General features: G+C 44.8%; 2 protein-coding genes and 1 long non-coding RNA gene across 3 annotated transcripts; 1 reads left to right on the forward strand and 2 right to left on the reverse strand.

Moving 5' to 3' along the window:
* Window positions 1-2,796: 2,796 nt before the first annotated feature.
* On the forward strand, window positions 2,797-7,807 carry LOC146200282 (uncharacterized). The gene is made up of 3 exons (XM_084592908.1): window positions 2,797-3,559; window positions 4,526-4,733; window positions 7,047-7,807. Exons 1-3 carry the CDS (start codon window positions 3,086-3,088, stop codon window positions 7,439-7,441), a joined length of 1,077 nt encoding a protein of 358 aa, XP_084449034.1. The 5' UTR covers window positions 2,797-3,085; the 3' UTR covers window positions 7,442-7,807.
* Window positions 7,808-12,709: 4,902 nt separating this feature from the next.
* Window positions 12,710-18,469, reverse strand: LOC146200283 (uncharacterized). Its single transcript, XR_014704812.1, has 3 exons — window positions 17,947-18,469; window positions 16,880-17,043; window positions 12,710-12,933 (listed from the first exon to the last, which is right to left on the reverse strand). It is a non-coding gene; the product is annotated as an uncharacterized LOC146200283 (long non-coding RNA).
* Window positions 18,470-18,537: 68 nt separating this feature from the next.
* On the reverse strand, window positions 18,538-19,136 carry LOC146200284 (uncharacterized). The gene is made up of 3 exons (XM_084592321.1): window positions 18,862-19,136; window positions 18,651-18,782; window positions 18,538-18,565 (listed from the first exon to the last, which is right to left on the reverse strand). Exons 1-3 carry the CDS (start codon window positions 19,134-19,136, stop codon window positions 18,538-18,540), a joined length of 435 nt encoding a protein of 144 aa, XP_084448447.1.
* Between the last annotated feature and the right edge of the window lie 2,700 nt (window positions 19,137-21,836).

A 21,836-nucleotide genomic window follows, 5' to 3' on the forward strand; every position in this document is an offset into this window, starting at 1 on the left:
AAGTCGTGATATCGGCTTCGGTGGTTACGAAATAAAAGATGACAGTTGTTAATTTTGTGGTGTCGTCGCACTTATTATATGGGTTCACTCGCTCGTACGAGGCGAGCCAGTCATCGCAGTCAGTGTCGTCAGTCCCCCTGAAGAATGCAGGGTCTCGCTGGCGTAAGGAGCCAGAGCAGACAACTGGCCAAGTCATCGGGGGGGAGGGGGGCGGGGGGGGGGGGGGCGGGAGGTGTTCGTCTTCCACCATACGAGTTACCGGGAGCGTGCGGGTGCGAAGCTACAGCGTGAAGCAAGGATATAAGGTCGCACCTCCACCAAATGTAGAAGTACGTCGAAGACGGCGTCGATGTCGGCGGGGAAGCGGGCGATCAAGACCAACACGATCTGCGCAATGGTAATTCTACAAATGCTTCCTCTTCGTCAGCGTCCAGCAGAGTGGCCCATCTCTTTCTTCACAATAGTATGATAATAATAATAATAATATTATAACAATATTAGCATTGTTATTTACATAGAATCACATATACACAATTCTGGAGCCTTCCTGAAAAAGCTTTCCTAAATATTGATTAACCAGGCGGCTTGACTCCCATATACGGTTTATTTTGCAGCGCTGCAAAGCAAAATACCGAAGAAGTCTAAAGCCAGGCTAATAAATAATTTCTCATTGATATCATTTGCAAAAAAATGTGTCTTAACATGCAGTAGACTGCACAGCTCATCATTCATTATACAAAGTCCAAAGTAACAGAAAGCAAAGCGATTCCACACAAGGACGAAAACCACAATAACTGATGCAGTAATGAAACGGGCCAGTGAAAGGAAAACCATCGGCCAACAAATTGGCTTAGTTAAGCGCAAAGCAAGTAAAGTGGACAACATCTAGAAAATGAGCTTGTGTTATAGGGCTTGTGTTTTAGGGTCTTTGAAAAAATAAATTGGGAAGTAAGAGCTGATGGCCCCGTAAATGGTTCAGTATGCTCGGTAGTTCGCTTTGTAGAGCCTGCATTCCTTACATTCACTATGTGTGCTAAGTTTTTGCATTGTTATGACGCCTGTTATGATCCTTACCGTTTTTTCGTGGTTTGGTAGATATCACAATAAAGAAGCCTAGACACCACGAAAACAGTTGTACAGAGAAAACTACCCAGGCAGCACATTTCATCGGCCCAATAATGGGGATTGATTGGGGATTACTGGCCCACAAGTGGCCCAATGGTGCCATTGAGCTACCAATAATGTGCAGCCACGCTATACCATAATCATTATTGGCCCAGTGAACTTCACCCATATCCGTTATTGGCATTCAACCGGCTAAGAGCGGTCAATAATGCCCATTCATATTGAACAGTTTGCCATTATTGTATACACAATGAGGCAGCCTGGTCATTATTGGCGAACCAGCTGCAATTGTTTGCCAATATCTTCCACACTATGGTATAACCTGGTAAATATTGTCCGGTCAATAACAACGGCTTCTCAATATTGAATATATCTAGGCATACAGTGGTCAATAATGTCCAACCAACTTTGGCGGCTTCCTAACATTGTAATATCTTGGTTTCTAGTGGTCGATATTGTCTAATGAGCCTTGATGGCTGACCAGCATTGCACATATTATGGCATAGCTTGGCTAATATTGTCCGGCCGTTATGGTTGCCTCGTCAACATTGAATATATCTTGGCATACATTGGTCAATATTGCCCCACCAGCTTTGGTGGCATCCTAACATTGTATATATCTTGTATTATAGCGGTCAATATTGCCAAATGAGGTCTGATGGCTGGCCAGCATTGCACATATAATGGCATAAATAGGTTAATATTGTCCGGCCATTAAGGTTGTCTTGTCAGCAATAAATAAATCATGGCATATATTGGTCAATAGTGACCCGCCTGTCATGGCGGCCTGCCAACAATGTATACATATGCATTATATTGTTCAATATTGTTCGATGGACTGTGATGGCTAGCCAGCATTGCACCCTAATGGCATAGGTTGGGCAATAATGTTCTGCCAATATGGATGGCTTGTCAACATCGCATATATCTTGACATAGATTGGTCAATATTGTCCCATCAGCTTTGATGGCATCCCAACATTGTATATATCATGGTTTCTAGTGGTCGATATTGTCTAACGAGCTTTGATGGCTGGCCACCTTTGCACATTTCAGGCTGCGGCGGCGCTAAAAAAACAGTAGAAGCAGCTCTGACCGACAGAGACATTTCTAATACTTGCATCTCAATATGACAGAGTGTTGGGGCTAATTTCGTCGCAACTAAATTTTTCGCTGTCCCGGACGTCAGTTTACGTTGAACTGTAGAAGATATTCATATGCCATACGTAATTTGGGCCACCATATATATAATGTTTATTGGGATTAATGTATAGATTGTCCTAAAATTGTTTGACTGAGTTGACCAGACAAAATGAACAGAAGTGCCTATCACGGAAAATGTAGAATATATTTTTCTGAGTACATTTTTCGTGATTCGCTAATTGTTGTGGATGATCTGCGATTATACTTGACAATTTTGGTAGAGAACTCTTTTATTAGAGAGATATAGCATATCGTTACCGTGTTTAGGTTACAGTTTATCGTGTTACCGGACAGCGAACTTTCCGGTTAGCGTTGCAAAACGCAGAACGCGTTTATAGCACAGCGTTTTCATCGTATCGGCAGTTTCGCAGTTACCGCAGTTAGCGGCGCCAGTTTCGTAGTTACCGTAGTGAGAAGTTAGAAGAAAAAGTGATGATGATGATAGTGACCCCGAAATATAAACGTGCTACAAAAATTATGCGTAAAAGAACTTTACACGCTTGTCAATAACATTTTTTTTTATATTAATATGTACTACGTTCTAGCGAACAGTCCAGCGTCTTTTGAAAATTATAGCAGCGCGGTCATAGTCACAACGCCTGTCGCTAGGCCAGATAGGCAGTCTCAATCCATAGCCAACTCAATTTCTGCGCTGTTGTTCCTTGTCCGCCGAAAAACCTTCTAGCCTCTATAGCCGAAGTGTTCGCCGGTTCCTTGTGTATTCAGGCATATACCTTGTTCAGGCTTCTGATCTAGATATGGCACAATACAGTGCACTCACCGACCCGCTCCTTCTCGGCACTCTCACATGGAGAGAGATAGAAGATCTGTATGTATGCGCGTCCCTAATGGAGCCGGAGACGCGCCGAAATCTGGGAGCGCGTGGCCTTTTGAATATTGACAGAATAGAGGACTGCGATTTTGAGCGGCATTTCAGGTTCAAGAAGACCGATTTCTATTATCTGTCTTCTTGCCTGATGGTGCCGAACGATTTCGTTAGCGCCCAGCGCGTGACTGTGCCAGGCCATGAGGCGCTTTGCATGGCACTGCGGCGGCTGGCCTATCCGAACCGCCTCTTCGACCTCGAGGTTATGTTCAACCGCCACCAGTCTGTAATCTCGAGTGTGGTGAATATGGTGCTAGCCCATGTCGAGCACTACTTCGACCACCTTCTTCAAGACCTGAGCACCCATTCGTGGCTCACTGTGACTTCTCTAGAACGCTTCTGTGAGGTAAGGAAATTTTGTTTGACGAATTCTGAACGCTGCCGCGAAATCCTGCATGAGAAAGGTTATTGCGCAGGGGAAGCATTTTCAGCAAATACCCTATTTTCGCGATTCTAAGCGACCCCCGAACTCTGCAGAAAAATAAATGAAATTATGGGGAAAAAAAGTTTGCATGAGAATCCGTTTTTGAGAGGAAGAGAGCGTAGACAAGCTTGCCAGGGCGCTTGTGTACTCAGTCTCGAGCAGGAACTTAGAGATGCGGCGCCATCTCCAGCTTCTTGTTTTGCTGCGTTCCGACCCTACACGACAGCTGGCGGCGTAGGACGCCAAAGGCCAACAGAAAGCTACCCAGATTACCCTATCAGCGTGTTGTCACGTGGGCCTGGAATATTTCGGCAAGTTGAGTAGACATCGCGGCCCCGCGTTGCTTTGTTTGATATCAGCTGTTCGACATCCGCAACGGAGGCCGGAATGAGTTTGAAGAGGGCTGCCACATTGAACTTCAAGCGCACTTCAATCGCCTTTGCGAATGGTGTTTGCTAAATAATTTTGCTCGCGTCTCGTCGAGATATCGAGGAAAAAACAGAAATAGGGGGGGGGGGGGGGGGGGCAGCGTTATATTTCGAATCTGAGAACCCTCATCACTTTGGGCATCACGATCGTGATAAAAGGGGATGCTTAGAATCGAGTAACTACGGTAGTAAGAAATATCAGGCATGTGCTCCAGTAGTACCACAATCATTCATACAGGCTCGCAAAGATTCGAGCAATGCATCCCGACTAATTTGGTGTCAGAGCTTTTGTATGAATTGTTTGTAGCCGCATCATCCTAAATCTTCCAAAGTTGAATGCAGTTACATTATGCAAAAACTTTTCATTGCATCAAACCCAGTAATGTTAGCAAGTAGTGAAACAAAAGATACAGCAAAATGTGACAATCAAAATCATTTTATGATCACTTGTTCTTTTCAGGCCGTGCACGCTAAAGGAGCCCCGCTTAAGAACTGCTGGGGGTTTATAGATGGTACTGCCCGCAAAATTTGCCGACCCACATCAGAGCAGCAAGAAGATTTTTCAGGCCATAAACGCTGCCATGTCCAGAAATATCAGGCCGTAATGTGCCCCAATGGCATAGTTTGCCAGCTGGACGGACCTTTTCGGGGCCGGAGGCACGATGCAGGTAGGTGCATATATTTTGTACGAGCTTGCTTAGTATGAAGCTGCTTGAACATATTACGGATTTAGGGAACAGCCCAGGTAAGAATTATGCGCAGGAGGCCTGAAATCTTGAGGATGCTACATCGAGGTGACATCAAGAACCATAACCATGGGTTAAAGATGCTGCGCACTGATGACTAAAGGAAGTTAACATTAGATATGGTTTTAACCTGAACTAGGCCAATTCTCATCCTCAATTAACAGTCCACTGTGTCTTCATGGCTGCCTGTTATATCCTTCCGACCGACACAGTTCTCATTATCTTTTCACCCCTATGCAATACTGCATAGCAGCGACACATGTAGCGCCTTGATCCAGTGTTTAGATAACGGCAGAGGTCTGAGCAGCTTTTCTAAAAAGTGCAAACTTCTTTGCCACGATGAAAGCTCATCACCAAAATCTACATATTAAATGCAGGGTATGAAGTTTCAGTTCTTGCAATTTAGTAACTTGGCAGATTTGTTTTGATGTTTTTTCATAAATGAGTGCTGACTTTTTTGAGTGACAATGTACTACCTGTGCATGTTGAAATCTCACTTGGGGTCTATTTTGGCAAGTTTGTCAGTAATAACAAGCTAGTTGCCATTAATCAATTCCAGAAATGGTAGTACTTAGAGCTATAAATTAGGAGGAGTTGTGATTGTCACTACAAAAGTAATGAGTGTTTCATAAGATAGGTGGCAGACAAAATGCTCCGCGTATCCTTTGAGGTTGTGCCGCCTGGCGGCGGCATTAGAAAACTCAGGCAGGGCTACCTGGCCGCCTTTCTCCTCGAGTTTCTACGCAGTCGAAGGCTTTAACGCACAAAAATTGTGATCGTTCAGTTTATATGGTTCAAATGGAACTTGGGTCATGTCTAGAAACTGTTGTGAAGTGGAGTGCTCTAACAGCTATAAAAGCTCCCTGGGAACACATTTCTTCAAGTTTCCTGGCTGGCCTTATGAACAGGAGCAATGATAACAGTATAACAGTGGATTGTTTCTGGGCGGAGAAAAAGGTTCTGCTCACGTCTCGATGCTTTTGTAATTATTTAAGTCACTTTTATAGTGCTGCTATGAAATGTTTATTGTCCCATTATGCATACCCCTCAAACAGCATCAGTTAGTTTTGATGCTTTGATGCCAGCCATAAAAAAAAAGAAAAAAAAAAGCTTTTGAAACTCAAACTTTAGCATGAAAATTACAGATGTCAAACATTCACTGAATGCCTTAGAGCTTTATTCTTGTTTAATACCAAGCGTGACTTGTCATATGTAGAAGCTACGTGCATAAGCATCGCGAAAAATTGGGGTAAATATCAAACTTTGGGCGATAGGACATGAAAATGTAAGAAATTACTTCTGAGCAGCCGGGGTTGCCACACTCGCTTCTTAAGCTTATATTCAAAAGCAGTAATACATAATGCCACAATCATTGTGTGCAATTTTTATCTGCTGTGGTGGTGGTGCAGTAATGTGGAGCTCTCCACTACAGTATCTTAATGGAGCTCGAGAAGGGACAGCATGCGGGGGAGGCAGTCTCACCAAAAACTAGCGCTACTTAAGATAATCGTGGTTCGAGCTACAAACCATGCACTCTCGCTATTTCAACGATGTGTTACAATCGTGTCAAATTCAATAAAGGTGGTGCAAATTATTTGCGATTAGTCCAGCATGTTTTCCTGTACACAAGCGTGCCGCCAAAGCGCCTGGTCCGCTCACCTCTCAACAACCACTTGATCGGGCACGCCAAGCAGCACCATGTTGCACTCGAGGAAAAGTAATTGAACTTATCAGTTTTTCTCCGAACACAGTGCAAGCGTGGGCATCAATTTTAAAACGCAAAAAAAAGGGATGGTACTCATGATAGGCTTTATGGCATCGCTGGTCTTGGTAACTCTTGCTTGCGGCAATCATTTGGTGTGAACGCTGGTCGGGTTGTCCCACTTAGGGTGAAGGTCCGACTGCGACTTCGGACAGAAGTCCACTTTAAAGAAATTAAATTCATTTTTGGACTCTAATGCCGTGGAAATAATTGCCATGCACCCGCACAAACGGCCGATCACGTGTGAACTTCTGCTACGCTTGCTGCAGCAGTGGGGCAGCCAACGTAGCCCCACTGCTGCAGTAGGTGGCTTTCAGTGGTGCCCCTACAGGCGGTGTGCGGGGCGTATAAAATAAGTTTACTTCTAATACTTGAAGTTATATTATTTCTTTGACAGTGGCTTGAAATTACAACTCTAAGTGCAAGCCCTGCTTCTGGTACATTTTTAATACTGAAACTGCTTTGCATTTCAGGCATCCTCAAGAAGACAAACCTGTACAACAACCTTGAGAAGGTTACCCAAGGCCATAACTTCGTGATCTATGGGGATCCAGCATACCCTCTTCGACCCTTGCTCCTCAAGCCATTCGGGGGATGCAGGCTTCAGCCTCATGAAGCTTGGTTCAACAAGAAGATGAGCACTGTTCGGCAAGCTGTGGAGTGGGGTTTCGGCAAGGTGGCCACCGAGTTTGCATTTTTGGATTTCCCTAAGAACCAGAAGATAGGACGCCAGAACATCGGCCGCATGTACAGAGTGGCCACGCTGCTGTCAAATGCCCACACCTGCCTTTATGACAGCCAAGTTTCACAATATTTTAACTTGGATCCACCAGCCTTAGATGAATACTTGGTGCCATTTTCTGGCTAATGTATATGTACTGTTGGGAGCAAAAGTAGCAGACCTCACCTCCAAGTTCTGAACTGTGCCACATTGAATGTGGGTGCCATCTTGCAGTGCATTCCTAGTGTCAGGCCAGGCAGAGTGCGCAGGTCCCGATATCAGAAGTGCATTTTGAGGTGGCACTCGTGCGCGGTGCGGCACAGTTCAGAACTTGGAGGGGGTTAGTTATTTTTGCTCCTGGTATTACATGTATTCAGATTCCTCACGTTTCCTTGTTATTTGTGTGTGTGTGGAGAAGAGGGGATGGGGGGGGGGAACAGTTGAAATTCAACAGAATGGCAAAGCGGGCGAGTTGGTGATACATGGTTTAAAAATAAAACAGCGCAAAACACACAGACGAAAGAATAGACACAGACACCACAAGCGCTGTCTGTGTCTGTGTCTATTCTTTCGTCTGTGTGTTTTGCGCTGTTTTATTTTTAGAACAGTTGAAGCTGGTTAGTGGTAGTAAACATTTAATGGTTTGGTTTATACGGTCTGATATCCTAAGGCGACTGGGGTATGAGGGACACTGCAGTGGAGGGCTTTGTAAATCTTGATCACCTAGGGTTCTTTAACAGGGATTGCTTTAAACAAGTTGTACAAATGTACCTTCACAGTTTGAGTAACATTCAGAGCTCCTTGTGGGCATCATCCTGATCTCAAAATGACAGGTTTGTTCAGTCAGGCAAACACTGGCCGCAGCGAGCGTTACACGAGCACGTAGCAGTGCAGCCAGCTAGGCACCCAGCTAGGCAGCCTAGCCACTGTATATGGCTACTGCCTACAACACAAGTTGGCAGCTCATGCTAGCAGCTTCATGGCTAGCTTCAAACAAACTATTCTTGGTCGCACATACTTAGAGTACAGTCGTAATCTACCACCTGGTGAGCATAGAAGCTTCCTGGGGCTTTTCAAGTCTTACGTGCTGCGAATGTGTAGGCATCATTCTCGCTATGCTTGCCGTTTTTGCTGCATTACTTCTCTATTTCATTGTGTTTTTGTATTGGGGGATACTGGAGTTATTCTTGTCCCTGCTTCTCACTCTACTTGCTGCTCTTGATGTTTAGCTGCAGTGTTTTTTGTATCCCGCATCTTCAGTGATACCTGAAATCTTGTTGCTTTGTGCTGTCTTGCCGCACTAGTGGATGGCACAGGTGGCTCCTATTCTGGTGGCAACTGGCACAGATGTTTCCCTTTCTTTTTATGTATCCTCTACTCCTGTTCTCAGTTGTATGGCCATCCATTCTAACAGCTTCATAGTCCTTTCTCAGTACCATTGTTTTGTGGCTATTATCATTAGTTCACATTCTGCTTGCGTCGAGCATGAGCCATGTAATGGTATGCATTAACATACAGCCCTGTTTTAACCATGCTATATGGTTAAAACAGTTAAAGCTCAGCTACTTTTGTCATCTGATGAGAAGAGAGGAGTCGCTGGAGAAAGATTTGATGTTGGGAAAGGTTGAGGGTCACCGGAGAAGGGGTAGACAGCGAACGCGATGGTTAGATGGCATCCTCGAGGCGCTGCAGATGAAGTTATGTGATGTTAGGAGGATAATGAGAGACCGGAAAGCGTGGCGTGATATGGTCCATAGGGTCACGAAGAGTCGGACACGACTGAACTGAACCTATGAATATACCCACAGAAGTGGAGAGACTTGGGATGCAAGGGTTCCAGTTGGTTTGATTTCCATCCCAGAAGTGCTGCGTAAGCTGGCAGCTCCAGCTGATGGCTTCACAGCTGGCTTCAGAGCGACGATTCTGGGTCACACATACTCGGTAGCATACAGCCGCAATGTAACATCCAACCAGCATAGATTTAAAGCCCTGCTCGAGATCTATGAGTCCCAAAGGGATTGATTCCCATCTGAAAAGTGCTGAGCAATTAGGAGCTCTGGCCAGCTTCAAACAGAGACATATCGGATTCGGTGAACAAAGGCTGTAGCATTAGCGCTCTAAGAATGTTAAAAGAAAAAGCACCTGAAGACAGTTTGCCAATACAGAAAGGCAACATGTATGGATAACTTGAGACAGGAAGAGAGTGGTGTAGTTCAGAAACCTATAGGGTTAATGATATATCTGGTAACAAAGAGCAAATAGAGGTGGGCAAGGCATATAATGCAGATAACAGGGTCACTTGGATAATGATTTTAAAAAGTCAATGTAGCAAAGGACAACACAGCGATGCAGACACGGATAGAGAGAAATAAAAAGAGCAGGTGTGATACGTGCCCCAGGTGGGCAGTCTCCTCAGTATAGGAAGCTATGAACCAAAGCCATGTCCTTAGTTTGGTGGATGTGTCCTGGAGTCCATATGATTTAAGTATCTGGGAGGTGGTGTGCTGTGGTGTGATGGATTTCAAGCGCTATGCCGGAAATTCTTCTCTTTTGGTAATTCCTGCATGTAGACTGCAAATCACTGAGTATTATGGCACGTTCATTGCACGTAGAGAGAGCTGAGGCAATTTCAGCCTCTTCTGCTGTGTTGGTGTCATTTGAATAATTGTAGATATCTTTTCTGTATATGTGTAATCCATGATGGTAATGCAGTGGGCTTGCCTCCCCGGGTATCTTGCTGTGTCAGTATATCTGGTTTCCAGATTTGTTCCATGTGCTTTGTCTTTACGATATGAAAGATTCATATTTCTCAGGATGGAGGCTGTGGTATATGAGCTATCATCTACTCAGGGGGCGCGGCTTGGCGCACTCTAGTTCAACGCCTTCTCTATCCAAGTTTTTTTAGAGTTCCCCATCCTTCCTTCCTCGCTCTTCTTCGTAGTAAAGTTCCGATGGTGGTTCTTCTTTTCTGTGCACCAGTGGTGCGCCGTCTGAGATGGTATACCGTGTTGCAGCGGAAGTTCCTTGCGCCAGAGACGCCCCGTCGGAGACGGTATGAGCGAAAACTTGAGGGCAGGAATTGACGAGGAGAAAACTGAATTTTATGCACGCAGCAAATATTTACAACGTTTACAGCAGAAATACAGGTTGGAACCGGCTAAAAGGGAAATATTCCCACCTCGGCATAGCCGACGATGCCGAGCATCAAAACCTAGTCCGGAACGTGCCCTCGGGCTCAGTTTTAACCCCCTTAGGTGCAGCCCTAATTTCCGCTACGACCAATCACAACCAACATCAACCTGATTGGTTCGTTCCGACGTCCAGCGCCCCCTTCAACATTATGAGGACTAAACCCTCTCTCCCATAAAAAAAAAGGAAACGCAAAACTCCTAGGGTCACGTCCCTCCGTTGGGCGCTTGCATTGAATGAGCGTCTCACCTGCCCCCACGAGGTCGAGACAGCGTGTACAAAAAAAAAAAAAGGGAAAGAAAAGAACAGAACAGAGTGGTCCAGTCACGACCCGCCTATCGGCACTAGTGCAGTGCCATGGTTAGGCGTTCGCCACAGCGTTCCATAGGGGCACGCGCTAATCTGTTGTGCCCGTCGGTCCCTTACATTCGTGTTTGGGCTTTCAGAATGAGGAATGCAGATTTCTGTGGTGCGCAAGTGAGTCCGCAGTCTTTCAAGTAGCTGTTGGTGCAGTCGACGGCTTTCTGGGAAGCGTTTTCTTATTCTCCTGGGCAGCCGCCTCGAATTCAAAATGTTATATCGTCGACGCAGAGGGTGTGCTGTACGTCGATTTTATGAAGCATCTTTGGGAGTTTCAGCATAGTGATATTATACGAGGGGCGATGTAACTGAACCTTGAGGGGTGCCTTCATCCGCTACCTGGAATTTGCCCGTCTTGAGGTTACCCAGGCTTATGGTGGCCATATGATTCTTCAAGAATATTTAGACGCAGTTGTATGTTTGCTCTCTGCAATTGGTGTCATGCAGGTTGCGAAGAATTGCAGCATGCGAGACGTCAAACGCCCCTTTAATATCTGTTGCAATGTCGTTTTTTTTAAATAAAAATGTGATGATTGGAGAAATTTCAAGTTTAACTTAAGAATGATACTCTTGCCGTTTTTGTCAAAGTGGTCAATAAGATCCTTTTTTAGTTGAAATAGTATGTATTGGGCTGACAGCTGCAGTCTGAAGCTGTCGAGTGTATTGGGGATGTGTGTCTGTGATCTTCCAAGTAGCCTGCGAGGCAAATAAAAGTATCATGACATGCAGTGGTCACAGCTGATGTACATAGTTGTGCTGAAAATGGTGCTGGCGATGTTTCTACATACAATCCTGGTGTTTGTTGTTGACGAAAAATGCAGACTCTGCCGCACTCTTGTTACTTTTGCTTTGGATTCATAAGTTGATGTTGGTAAAGCAGTGTGCGCATTGTCTGTGTAAAGTCTGTGTGTGTGCAGAGCAATTGTGGGCTTAGAAACTTGTTCGTTCCTTCATTCATGATGGCAGTGAAGGAACACGAGAAGAAAACATGCAACGCACGGATGAATGCTTTGTGCATTTGCTTCTCTTGTGTTCGTGTTCATTCCTGCAGTTATCTTGTATTGCAGGTGAATTAATTGGGTTTACAAATGGGAAAAGCTTCTTGTCTCTCTTTGGAAGGCAAGGAATCTTCTATGTTGAAAGATGGTAATCCCATCTTTTATTAAAGTAATTTTTTTTAATGGAGGCATGTCCTTTCTTCCCAGACAAGTGTTCCATAGATATTGGTTTTCTGCTTTGAGAATATCTGCCAGTTCTGGGTAATTGTAGAAGTTAACTAGCAAGGTGTGCCCTTGTTGCCAGGCTTAAAACATGAAAGGCACGAAATGTTTTTCTTACACACACCTACTGCCCTCCATGGTTAAGAATTGATCGCAGCTCTTATTTGGCGATAGAAGCAGTGCGCCATCGGTCCAGACGAGTGTGACATGGTTTTTAACTCATGACGAGTACGGTTCGGGGTTTACAGCCTAAAGGGTTAATTTCTTTGTTGAAAAAGGAACAATGAAATATTGTATAATGTACACAGCAGACTGCAAAGCTTCGTACAACTGTTCAAAAGCAGAACACCAATGTTTAACACTGGTTGAAAATGGAATAGGCATGCACCCCCCCCCCCCCCCTACTGTTTCCTTTTTTTGGTGCGAAAACCTTGCCACCCCAGGCAGTGTAACATGACTGTCGTACTTCTCTGTGTGCTCTACTATAACAGGCTTGTGACTGATGTAGTTGAGTACTATGCAATTATATTTTTCATAGGCTCCTTGAGCCGTTATGTTTTGTGGAAAACGAAAGTGCAATCCAAACGATGTCAAAACAAGTACAGTAACTTTATTTTACTGTACTCTCAACTTTGTTCACCAGTTTTTCTATGAGTCGTAGGTGCGCTTCTTGCACAGCAAGGTGCGCTTGGCGTTCCTGTGCCCGCTCCTCTCTCTCCCACCTGTGCAGCATCATTTTATCTTCATGTTTTTTCTTCTCGAAATCGAGCCGCTTTTCCTCTAGAGCGATGCGTAGCCGCTCTATTTCATTGTCGCGGCTCCCACGTTCCGACAAAAAGTTAAGGGCAGCCTCGCTGTGCCTCTGTGTACCTGCAGAAAAGCGTGCAAACATAAGTATATCGACATGAAACAGCAATCATTTTAAACAGAAGTGTTGCTCTTTCTAGAACTAGAAAATAAACATACTTGTGTAATATTCACAGCACATCACATTTTACAGGTAACATAGTTGAAACGTAACTGCCTTGGTCAAAGCACAATTCAAGCACAAAGTATTGAAAGCACAATTGCAATACTTTCAAGAGGCGTCTGCTGAAAACAAAGTGCCAGTGGATGCTTCAGAAGCTAGTTAGTAGTCCAAAAGAAATGGTACTGCCTAGGCCTGTACTCTTCTGTGCCACATGGCTTCAACTATCCCTTGCATGCCGATGTGTGCATGTATTTTTGTTGTGTATGATCATACAACAAAGCTTTTCATACATACAGCCATATTTTAAAGAAAGCTGGCATGAAGTGCCAGCTACTGTTCGACATCAATGGTCAACGGCCGTAACCCATGTTCCCAAATCGCTGAAGTGTACAACATCTGTGCCTGATATATTGATATGCATGAAGTGTGCGACAACACATTAATGGTGTTAGAGCCATTGTTAACGAATGAGTGTTTGAAATATGCTGCACACACTTAGGGCGTGCACTGGTTTATGACGCTTGTGTATGAGACTTACTCCTGCTGATATTACACATCCTTCGAGGGCATTGCACGATGTATATAGAGTAAAACCTCATTACAAGAGACACTCAAGGGACCCGAAAAAGTCTCTTGTAACCAAAAAGTCTTGCTGACTCTTATGTGTGGCAGTTTATATTCCTTTAGCTAAATTCTGTTCCCTATCAGTGTCCTTTTTTGTTGCAATAGTACAATAGGTCTGGAACCAAGGAGTGCCTCCTCTTGACTGGGAAGGCAAAATGTCAGGACATCTTGTCTAGTCAAGAGGAGGCACTCCTTCTTGGTTCCTGACATAGTGCCGCAAAACAGGACACTGATATGGAACAGAATTTAGCTAAGGAAATCTAAACTGCTGCACATGTAAATTAGTACGAGTCAGCTGCATTATTTGAGCATACCTGGGTAAATTATCTCTCTTCTAAATAGAGAAGTTACTTTAAGGACCTGCAAAAGTTGCCCTTAGTAACAGAGTGTCTCTTGTAACCATCTCTTGATTCAATGATAAATTTTGATGCTGAAGTTACTCGATGTTTGCCACATACCCTGAAAGCCTGCATATAAAACGAGGTTTTTCCCCATAATTTGCGTCCTAAATTTTGGTCTCGTACTATTTGCAGATCCGAATAAAAACTTGCTTGAAGTTTTGGTTTCATTATTGTGGCTATGGCTTGGCTTCCGTTACGCTCGACAAACGGCATCACAATGTCGTTTCGTTGCAATTGATCCGCTGAGTGTGCCTGTTGACAACGCATGTAAGCCACGCTTTGTGAAGTGGATATTTTTTGGGGGAGCAAGATGTCAGTCTCAAAAACAGCACTCGGCTGCTTTCAAACGAAAACTGATTTTAACTGTAAAGAACATTGGCAACAGTGCGGTCAGGAGGCAGTTTGGTGTCGTCAAGGGAAGCATTCGTGTATGGCGATGATAAAAAGCCCTTTTCACGCCCCGAAGAATGGAACATACCTAGAAATTGAACTTGGCCTGACTGAGTTCGTATGACAACAGCGAGCTGCACATCTAACTATGAGTGTGGAGCTTGTGCAGGCAAAGGCTAGGGAGCTTGCAAAAGAAAAAGGGGTATCGCGTGCTCCCTTCAAAGCGAGCAAGCACTGGATCCATCGCTACATGTGCTGTGCTGGCTTTTTCACTATGCCGGCGGACCTTAATTGCACAGAAGCTGCTGAAGCGTTCAAAGAGCTGCTCGTGAGTTTTCAGTACCATGTTATTTCTTTGCGCAAAAACTTTCTGTTGGTCCAAATAGGCAATGGCGATCAGACACCGGTTTACCTGGACATGCCATCGCCCTTCACTGTGCACGAGAAGGGGTCTACCGTTGCATTCAAGAACATGCCTTCACTCGAACTTCCCCTCCAATCGCCCCTAGAGGCCTGTTTTTCATTTCAGAAAGCAACCTCCACTTGAATCGCGCCTCCAGCGGCGAAGAAAACTGGAGTATTCTCGAGAATCTCATGTCGGCAACGACACTACCTTGGCCGCTTATGGCCAAGGTAGCGTCGCAATATGGCGGACGTCGCATCGCTTGCTCTCTGTGTGGACTTCGTTCTACCAAACTTTTCATGAAAGTGGATACGGCGAGGATGCACCGAACCTTCCTCTAAACATTGGCTGAGAGTGACAACGACCGTGGATTTCTAGCATGTTATCATTTTAAAGGTATGACCGCGGCTAGCCTCCTGCCGGGATAACTGTGAACAGCCACAGACACCAGTGCTGTAGTTAATCATTGCATCACGCTTCTGTGGTGCAGGCACATTTCAAGTTGCCACTGGATAAGTGAACTACTTTTCGGAGCCTATCGAGTGCAGAGTTGAGGCGCGCATTTGACTGTTAATGGTGAGCTCGCCTCCTGTCGTACTTGAGCAGCGGCGGCACACTCCTTCGATGGCTCGCCCTTCGCAGTGGTTTCCCAGCAAACTGTGGGGAAACAATGTGTTGCATGCAGTAAGCTGGGGCACTGAAGGTGCAGTGAGGCTGTGCTGCACCCCCACGCATCAGTGGCTAGTCACCAGAGGGTATGAAGTATGTCTTCGGACGTGCGGCGCTGTCGAGGGAGCGCGTTCGTGTGCTCGTCTTACGGAGGGATATTCACGGTCGGGGCTTTTCAAGCACATTTTCAATTGGGGCTCTGAACCTGTTTGCAAACCGCAGGCTACATTTGCTTTTGGGAGAGTTGATTCAGTTTGCATACGAAGCAGCACGCATGTTTTCAACGCTTGCCCCTAAACCCTCTGAAGGCCAGAACCATGTTCGTAGGAGTTGGCAGCTTTTAGTTTTTTTTTTTTTCTACAATGTATTTTGATGTCTGTTAAATCCTGGCAATAAAAAAAAAAAGGGGGGGGGGCATCAAAGGGCGAGAGCAGATCACCCTCCAAACGAATAAGCCAAAGTATTCACACCATTTCTTAAAGCATACGTCATGTTCTGCGTAAACTCCACGTCACCAGCAGCAACTATTGGCAGACGCAAAAGCATTTCGGCCATTTTTCACGGCCACATTTGTCATCCAACTCTCAAAAGTTCCACTATGCTATTAAAGTCGAGGTTGCTTGCGAAAGTTTAAAAGCCCTTTCATAAAAAAATGGGCTGGTTACACACTTCAGCACGCAGTTTTCGGGGCAAATTTCACCTTAATCTCGTTCACATAGGCCATTCGCACTGCTTAGAGTGGCGGAGGTATTGTCGAGAAGACGTCGGAGGAAACGCCGAGGGTCATTCATGAATCCAAATCTGCCCTGGAGTAGAGGAGCGGCTGTTTTCTTCACTCCACATAGTGGAGGTGAAGCATCGAGTTGCGCGTTTGTGAATACAAGCGCTCGCGAGAGGGCATCGCCAGCCACAATGTGCAAATGGATTGTGGACGTATGGGCGACCATCCCAAAAAGTGGCAGTCGAAGCCGGGATTCAATTCCGCGCCCTCAGGGACAGAAGCCGAGCGCCCTAACCACTGCACCATCATGGCAGGAAGACGGCCCTATGTACTAAGCAATTTCCATACTTGCGCACATAGATAGTGCGATCACCGATGCTAGCACAGTGATATATGCTGTTTTGTAAGTACAGTGAAGAAAAGTTCCCAGACACTGGTACATACTGATGAACTTTGTTAGCGTAAAGTGTAAAATTTGAGTGGAAAAACACAATTCTGCCAGAGCAACTTTGAAGTGGCCTTACATCGTCTCCTTTCTTGTGGCCCTTTAAGTTGAGTATATATAAATATATATATATATTTTTTTTTTTGCAGTCACCTGCACAAACACACAACCGACATAGTGGTGTTTCTCTTACTTCGCACTGGCGTAGTCCGCCGGTTTGTAGGCTGCATGATGCCCAGTGGCATCCTCTGCAGCAGTGGTCTTGGCCTTGAGGCCACATTGTGTGCTGCAGCTGTGGGGCACCGCTGACTGCTGAAGCCCTCAGCCTCACCCAGGGAGCAGGGGTCTACAGGGATGCTGGAAAAACGTGAATTCCGCACGAAAACCTTTATACCCTAATCAGACCAGGGCCCGTATTCAGAGTTTGCGTCGTTATCGAAAGTGTCGCCATCTTACGTGGCCTCGAGTCATGTGAGTGGTGAAATGCCGGAACATGATGTTGCCACCTCTTCCGGTTCCGTAGTGGTACTGGCTTTTCGACCAATCAGATTACTCGAGGTCACGTGAGATAGCGACACTTCGATAACGATGCAAAGTCTGAATACGGGCCCAGCGCTGTGCCAACAGTAAAAGGCTGACTGAAAGGTGAGAGAGGCACTGCTGCTTAGCAAATCTTTTAAAAGTAAGGTTGAAAGAAAGTGAGAGTTGCAATCATCCTCAAACCCAGACACCACAAATAAGCACCTCTTACCTCCTACAAGCTTTTGCCTGAACAATGAAAATGGCACTATGTCCAGGGTTCATGCAAAACAGGTGGCCTAAAGGTAAAGCAGAATAACGGGATTCCAGCCTTGCTTTTTAGAGAAACCAGCAGGCAAGACATCAAGCCTTGTCTCATGCATCACTAAACGCTTCAAAATGTGCTGCATTTTAAAGAAAATGGTAGCACAAAAGTAGTGCACTTGCGGCTCCCAAAATTTCATCCGATTTGAAACCTCTGCAAACGACTATGTACACAAGCAGACCTCCATCACTGAGGGTTTCTTGTGTAAACATTTTCGAAAATTCTTTATTGTGGACTAGTCAGCATAGAGAATATTTTTCCTCAAAAACCAATGTGCCCATATTATCAAAGAAGAAGTATACAATGATCACAACACCTTGTTTGCTCTATCACAGGCCACAAACTGACAGCACGCACTTATGGATGCAGTAAACTCTAACAAAAGGGGCACATATTCGCTGATCAGTCTCCCTTACCCAAAGCTTTGAGAGTCATTTGCACTCTGCCGGCTGGACGGGCGATTTGACTCGTTTGGCCCCCTGGGACTTCCCAGCTCTCCTGGGCTTATTTCTTCATGTTCATCCGGCTCGCTACAATATGCCGCTGGGCTAGTTGCAGCAGGCGGTGACCCGCTATATATCTTTTCCAGCAGAACTGCTGCCTCTGTATTCCCTTGAGTGTGGTCATCTTAAGAGAAGAAAAGAATAAGTGAAACCAAACCTGGAACCAGCAATCACATGAAATGCACGAACACACAATCTGCACATAGACAGAAAAATGCATCAGCGTAACGGTTCAGTGTGTGAAAAAAATGCCGACTGTAGTTGGATGCAAAAAAAGAAAAAAAAAGATTGGCTTCGAAATTCCTTTTTCGCATTTTTTTTTTCATCAAAATTATTATGATTGCTAGTTTTTTATATCCATAATTCTTATAGCTGCATTCTTAATCTCGCTTTGCAACAGGCTTGTGCCTGTAATTGAGTTTGTGGACAACACCACACCTTGGGCAATCCAACAACTCGCTCCCGCGCTACAGACACAAGTGAAAATAATGTCGCGTAGTTGACTTACAAAGGGGGGGGGGGGATTCTCTTCCTCCTCCACGTGGTCATAAAATGACATTGCAGCAGCAACCCTGCCATCCTTAACCGGGGCCGCTGCCAGGGCACGGGTTGTGCACGCTGTTTTGGCTGGCCTTGCAGTAGATTTCCTCGGCACTGCACAGCGCACATTGACGCCGAACTCCTTCGCCATGTCCGCAACGTGCTGAAGCAGTCCGTCCCGTTCGGTGTACTCTTCTTCGGTGCCGGACCTAGATTGAAATGAACAATATTTTTTAGCAGCTTGAAACAATGACAGCGAAGAAAGTGTACTAATGAAATCACACTTACTGCTTCAGCACTTGCCGCTCATTGTGCAGGAACTTGCGCAGCATGAGTAAAAGCCTCTCTCGCACGCTGCGCACATTGAAGTGCCTTCCAGTCATTGCTGTTAGGTTTTCAGAGATGTGCTGCCACTGGGAGGGGTCCGCAAATGGATTGATGCTGACTACCTCGCGAAGGAGGGCAATATCATCCTTAATGCGGAATCGCGTTCTGCTGCGTAGCATGGCGTTTACGCTAGTGCGCTTGCGGCTGCAGTCGTCCGCCGCCGCCACCGTTGCCATCATGGAAGTATGGTCGCGTTACTTGGCTTGGCTTCGCTTGGCTTGGCTATGCTCGTATCGCAAATTTAGTTTGCGTTTGTTTACGGGTTGACGCTAACTTTCCGCGCCGGTAAGGCGGTAATCCCTAAACTGCTCACCGCGGTAAAGGCCGCGCATGCGCAGATGTCGGCCGCCAAGTCCGATAAACTGTAACCTAAACACGGTAACGATATGCTATATCTCTCTATTTACGAATTTAGGCACGATTAATTGTTACGTAAAATTCTGCATATAATATCTTCGAGACAATTCCTGCAGACTAGAGACCCGGATGTCGATCACGCGTGGACGTAGCTAACACAGATAGCGTTCCAAACTTTAGCCAAGTGTTGAAAAAATTCTGACAGCACGTGGAATCTACACTGCAGAAATTAGCGAAGGCGAGATTAATGCTACTGCATACGGTGCATTACGTATCATTATCGTTATCAACTAAACGCAGCGTCATTACCATTGATTCTGTCATCGTTGTCATTTTCACTAATTGCAGCGTCATTCTCGTCGCTATCCTCACGGTAGACAATGAGAATTACGTATGGTGCTAGTTTCGCGATCCAGGGTTTAGCGCAGTTGGTTAAAGCGTTAACTAGGCTAGGAATTCGATTCCCGGTGGAGACGATTTGTTTTTCTGATCTCGTCAAATCAGGATGATTGAAAGTGATTGACACATCAATGCACAGATCCGATGCACAGATATATCCATGCACAGATCTCGAACACATCTCGCGCACAACTCTCGCGCACGGGATTTCGTTCCATGGGCCTATTTATACGCATACGAGTACAAGCATATGCGCGCGCTCGAGCACACATCTGATCTGACAAGCAAATGTTTAATAGATGCGTGTCCGCGAAAAAAATCCTGCGCAGTCAAGAAACGCAAGGTACTCAAATGCAAAGAACGCAACAGAACGTGTGTGTCGCTTGAACAAAACCAGGGGTTACGTTTGGATAGTAAACGCAGAAACGATCGAATATATCCGGTGAATCCAGATCCTATAAACGTTTGTCCATGATTGGAAACACGCAAGCGTAGCATCATTATTTCCGCCTTTTTTTTTACGTGATGGAAAGAAACCCAACATGTTCAAGCTAAGCAGAGGTGGGAGAGATCGATCGCGCTAGCCAATCAAACACGCACTGCATGATTCGCCATTACCCTAGCTGTTTCCGGCATTCAGCATAAGCACCGACTATACCACGCCTCAGTACTAGCTGTTCTTATAGACAGATATGTTGGGCTGCTTTCAGGGCCTTCGAGTTCTAATATCTACTAAACACAAATTTGTACTGTACTCTTTTGCGCTCCGCTGCGGGCTTCAGCAACAAAGACTGAACGACTTTGGCCATCGGTGCAGCAGCGCATAAAATATTTCAGCTCAAAGAAAAAATACAAGCAACATATATTCTACGTTATGTCTAGCTAATTCACTTGACAAGAAAACAAATCTGAACTGTCCTGGAATGGTTCGTATTCTAATGCGACGTAAATCGCACACTGCCAAAAAGTACTGTACATGTAAAAGATAATAAAAAAAATCAACAGCACTGCATGGGGCAAGGCAAAGGAAAAAAAAATAAAAATTTAAAACAATTACCTACAGTGTAATGAATGCGCGCACATGTGTCGCCAGCATATATGGTAACAAAATTGAAATTGCATAATAACGATGTTCTTTACGGAAGTTATTTTTGTTCGAAAGCTGTAATATATGGCTCATAATGATGCATTTGACCACAGCGTTTCACAGCGCTCTCCTAAACATTGTTCAGAAACTATTCTTCAAACATTCATTGCCTTATTATCCAACCATATAATCACTGCACCGAAGGCGTTTTCCTTCAGAGAACTAAATAATTCTATCCCATCATGTCAACCAGGCAGCTAATTGCAATTCATATATATTAAAAGTAATGCGAGTGCGTTACTTTAGCAGTTTTGAGGCATTTTTAGAGAACACCACTCTCGAAGAATTTAACACATGATTGAGAATTAGGGTTCCTTTGTGAAATATTCTGCCGCTTTCACAAGTGCTGCTTCCGCGGGCTGAAAGATTATTATACCGCGCTTCTTTCTGAGGACAACCTTGTCCCAAGTTCGTAGATATAGTTTCAATGTTGACCCTTGCTTTCTTTCTATTTTTTCTTTACTGCAAATTTAGTTCTTCAGATCTTAGCTCGTCGAGTATTTTGTATTTCTTGATATGCCCACGGTTAGTTCTACGCGGATTTTTTCTTGGTCTAAATGTCCACCTGATTTGAAAAAAAAAAAAAAAATGAATAACATGGAAATTTTTAACCTTGAAGTGCTCGTAGTTATGGTCGTTTTCGCTTTTCTTTTCCTTAATAGGAATACAGCAAGTATACGGGCTGTTGAATCGCTCAGTTGCGCGTGATGACGTTTCAAGAGCACTCCGTCATGAACAGCGACCTGTGTGCCATCTTTAATAAAAAAAGATATGTCCATTTGTTCGAACCGAGGACGATTCCGTGAAAACTGAAGATTGTTTTACGTATGTGATTATTATTTGAAACTATGAGGTAAAACGTATTTTGCATTAACAAAAAAATATAGCGAAATTATCATTCCACTGAAAATGTTACCGAGCCAACAGTCGAGGCGACCAAAGAGTTCCGAACGCACTCCTCGTTGTTTTAGCG

This window comes from Amblyomma maculatum, chromosome 2 (genome assembly GCF_055883805.1).
Source record: "Amblyomma maculatum isolate TAMU_Amacu chromosome 2, ASM5588380v1, whole genome shotgun sequence".
In the NCBI taxonomy this organism is placed as follows: Eukaryota; Metazoa; Arthropoda; class Arachnida; order Ixodida; family Ixodidae; genus Amblyomma; species Amblyomma maculatum.

Excerpts from the sequence above, each read along its gene's own strand:
- LOC146200284 (XM_084592321.1), bottom strand. The coding sequence starts at position 19,136 with ATGGCAACGGTGGCGGCGGCGGACGACTGCAGCCGCAAGCGCACTAGC. Across the intron at positions 18,783-18,861 it reads GAGCGGCAAGTGCTGAAGCA|GTCCGGCACCGAAGAAGAGT; the intron begins GTAAGTGTGATT and ends ATTTCAATCTAG. Across the intron at positions 18,566-18,650 it reads GCAAGGCCAGCCAAAACAGC|GAAGAGAATCCCCCCCCCCC; the intron begins GTGCACAACCCG and ends CACGTGGAGGAG.
- LOC146200282 (XM_084592908.1), top strand. The coding sequence starts at position 3,086 with ATGGCACAATACAGTGCACTCACCGACCCGCTCCTTCTCGGCACTCTC. Across the intron at positions 3,560-4,525 it reads CTCTAGAACGCTTCTGTGAG|GCCGTGCACGCTAAAGGAGC; the intron begins GTAAGGAAATTT and ends TGTTCTTTTCAG. Across the intron at positions 4,734-7,046 it reads GGGCCGGAGGCACGATGCAG|GCATCCTCAAGAAGACAAAC; the intron begins GTAGGTGCATAT and ends TTTGCATTTCAG.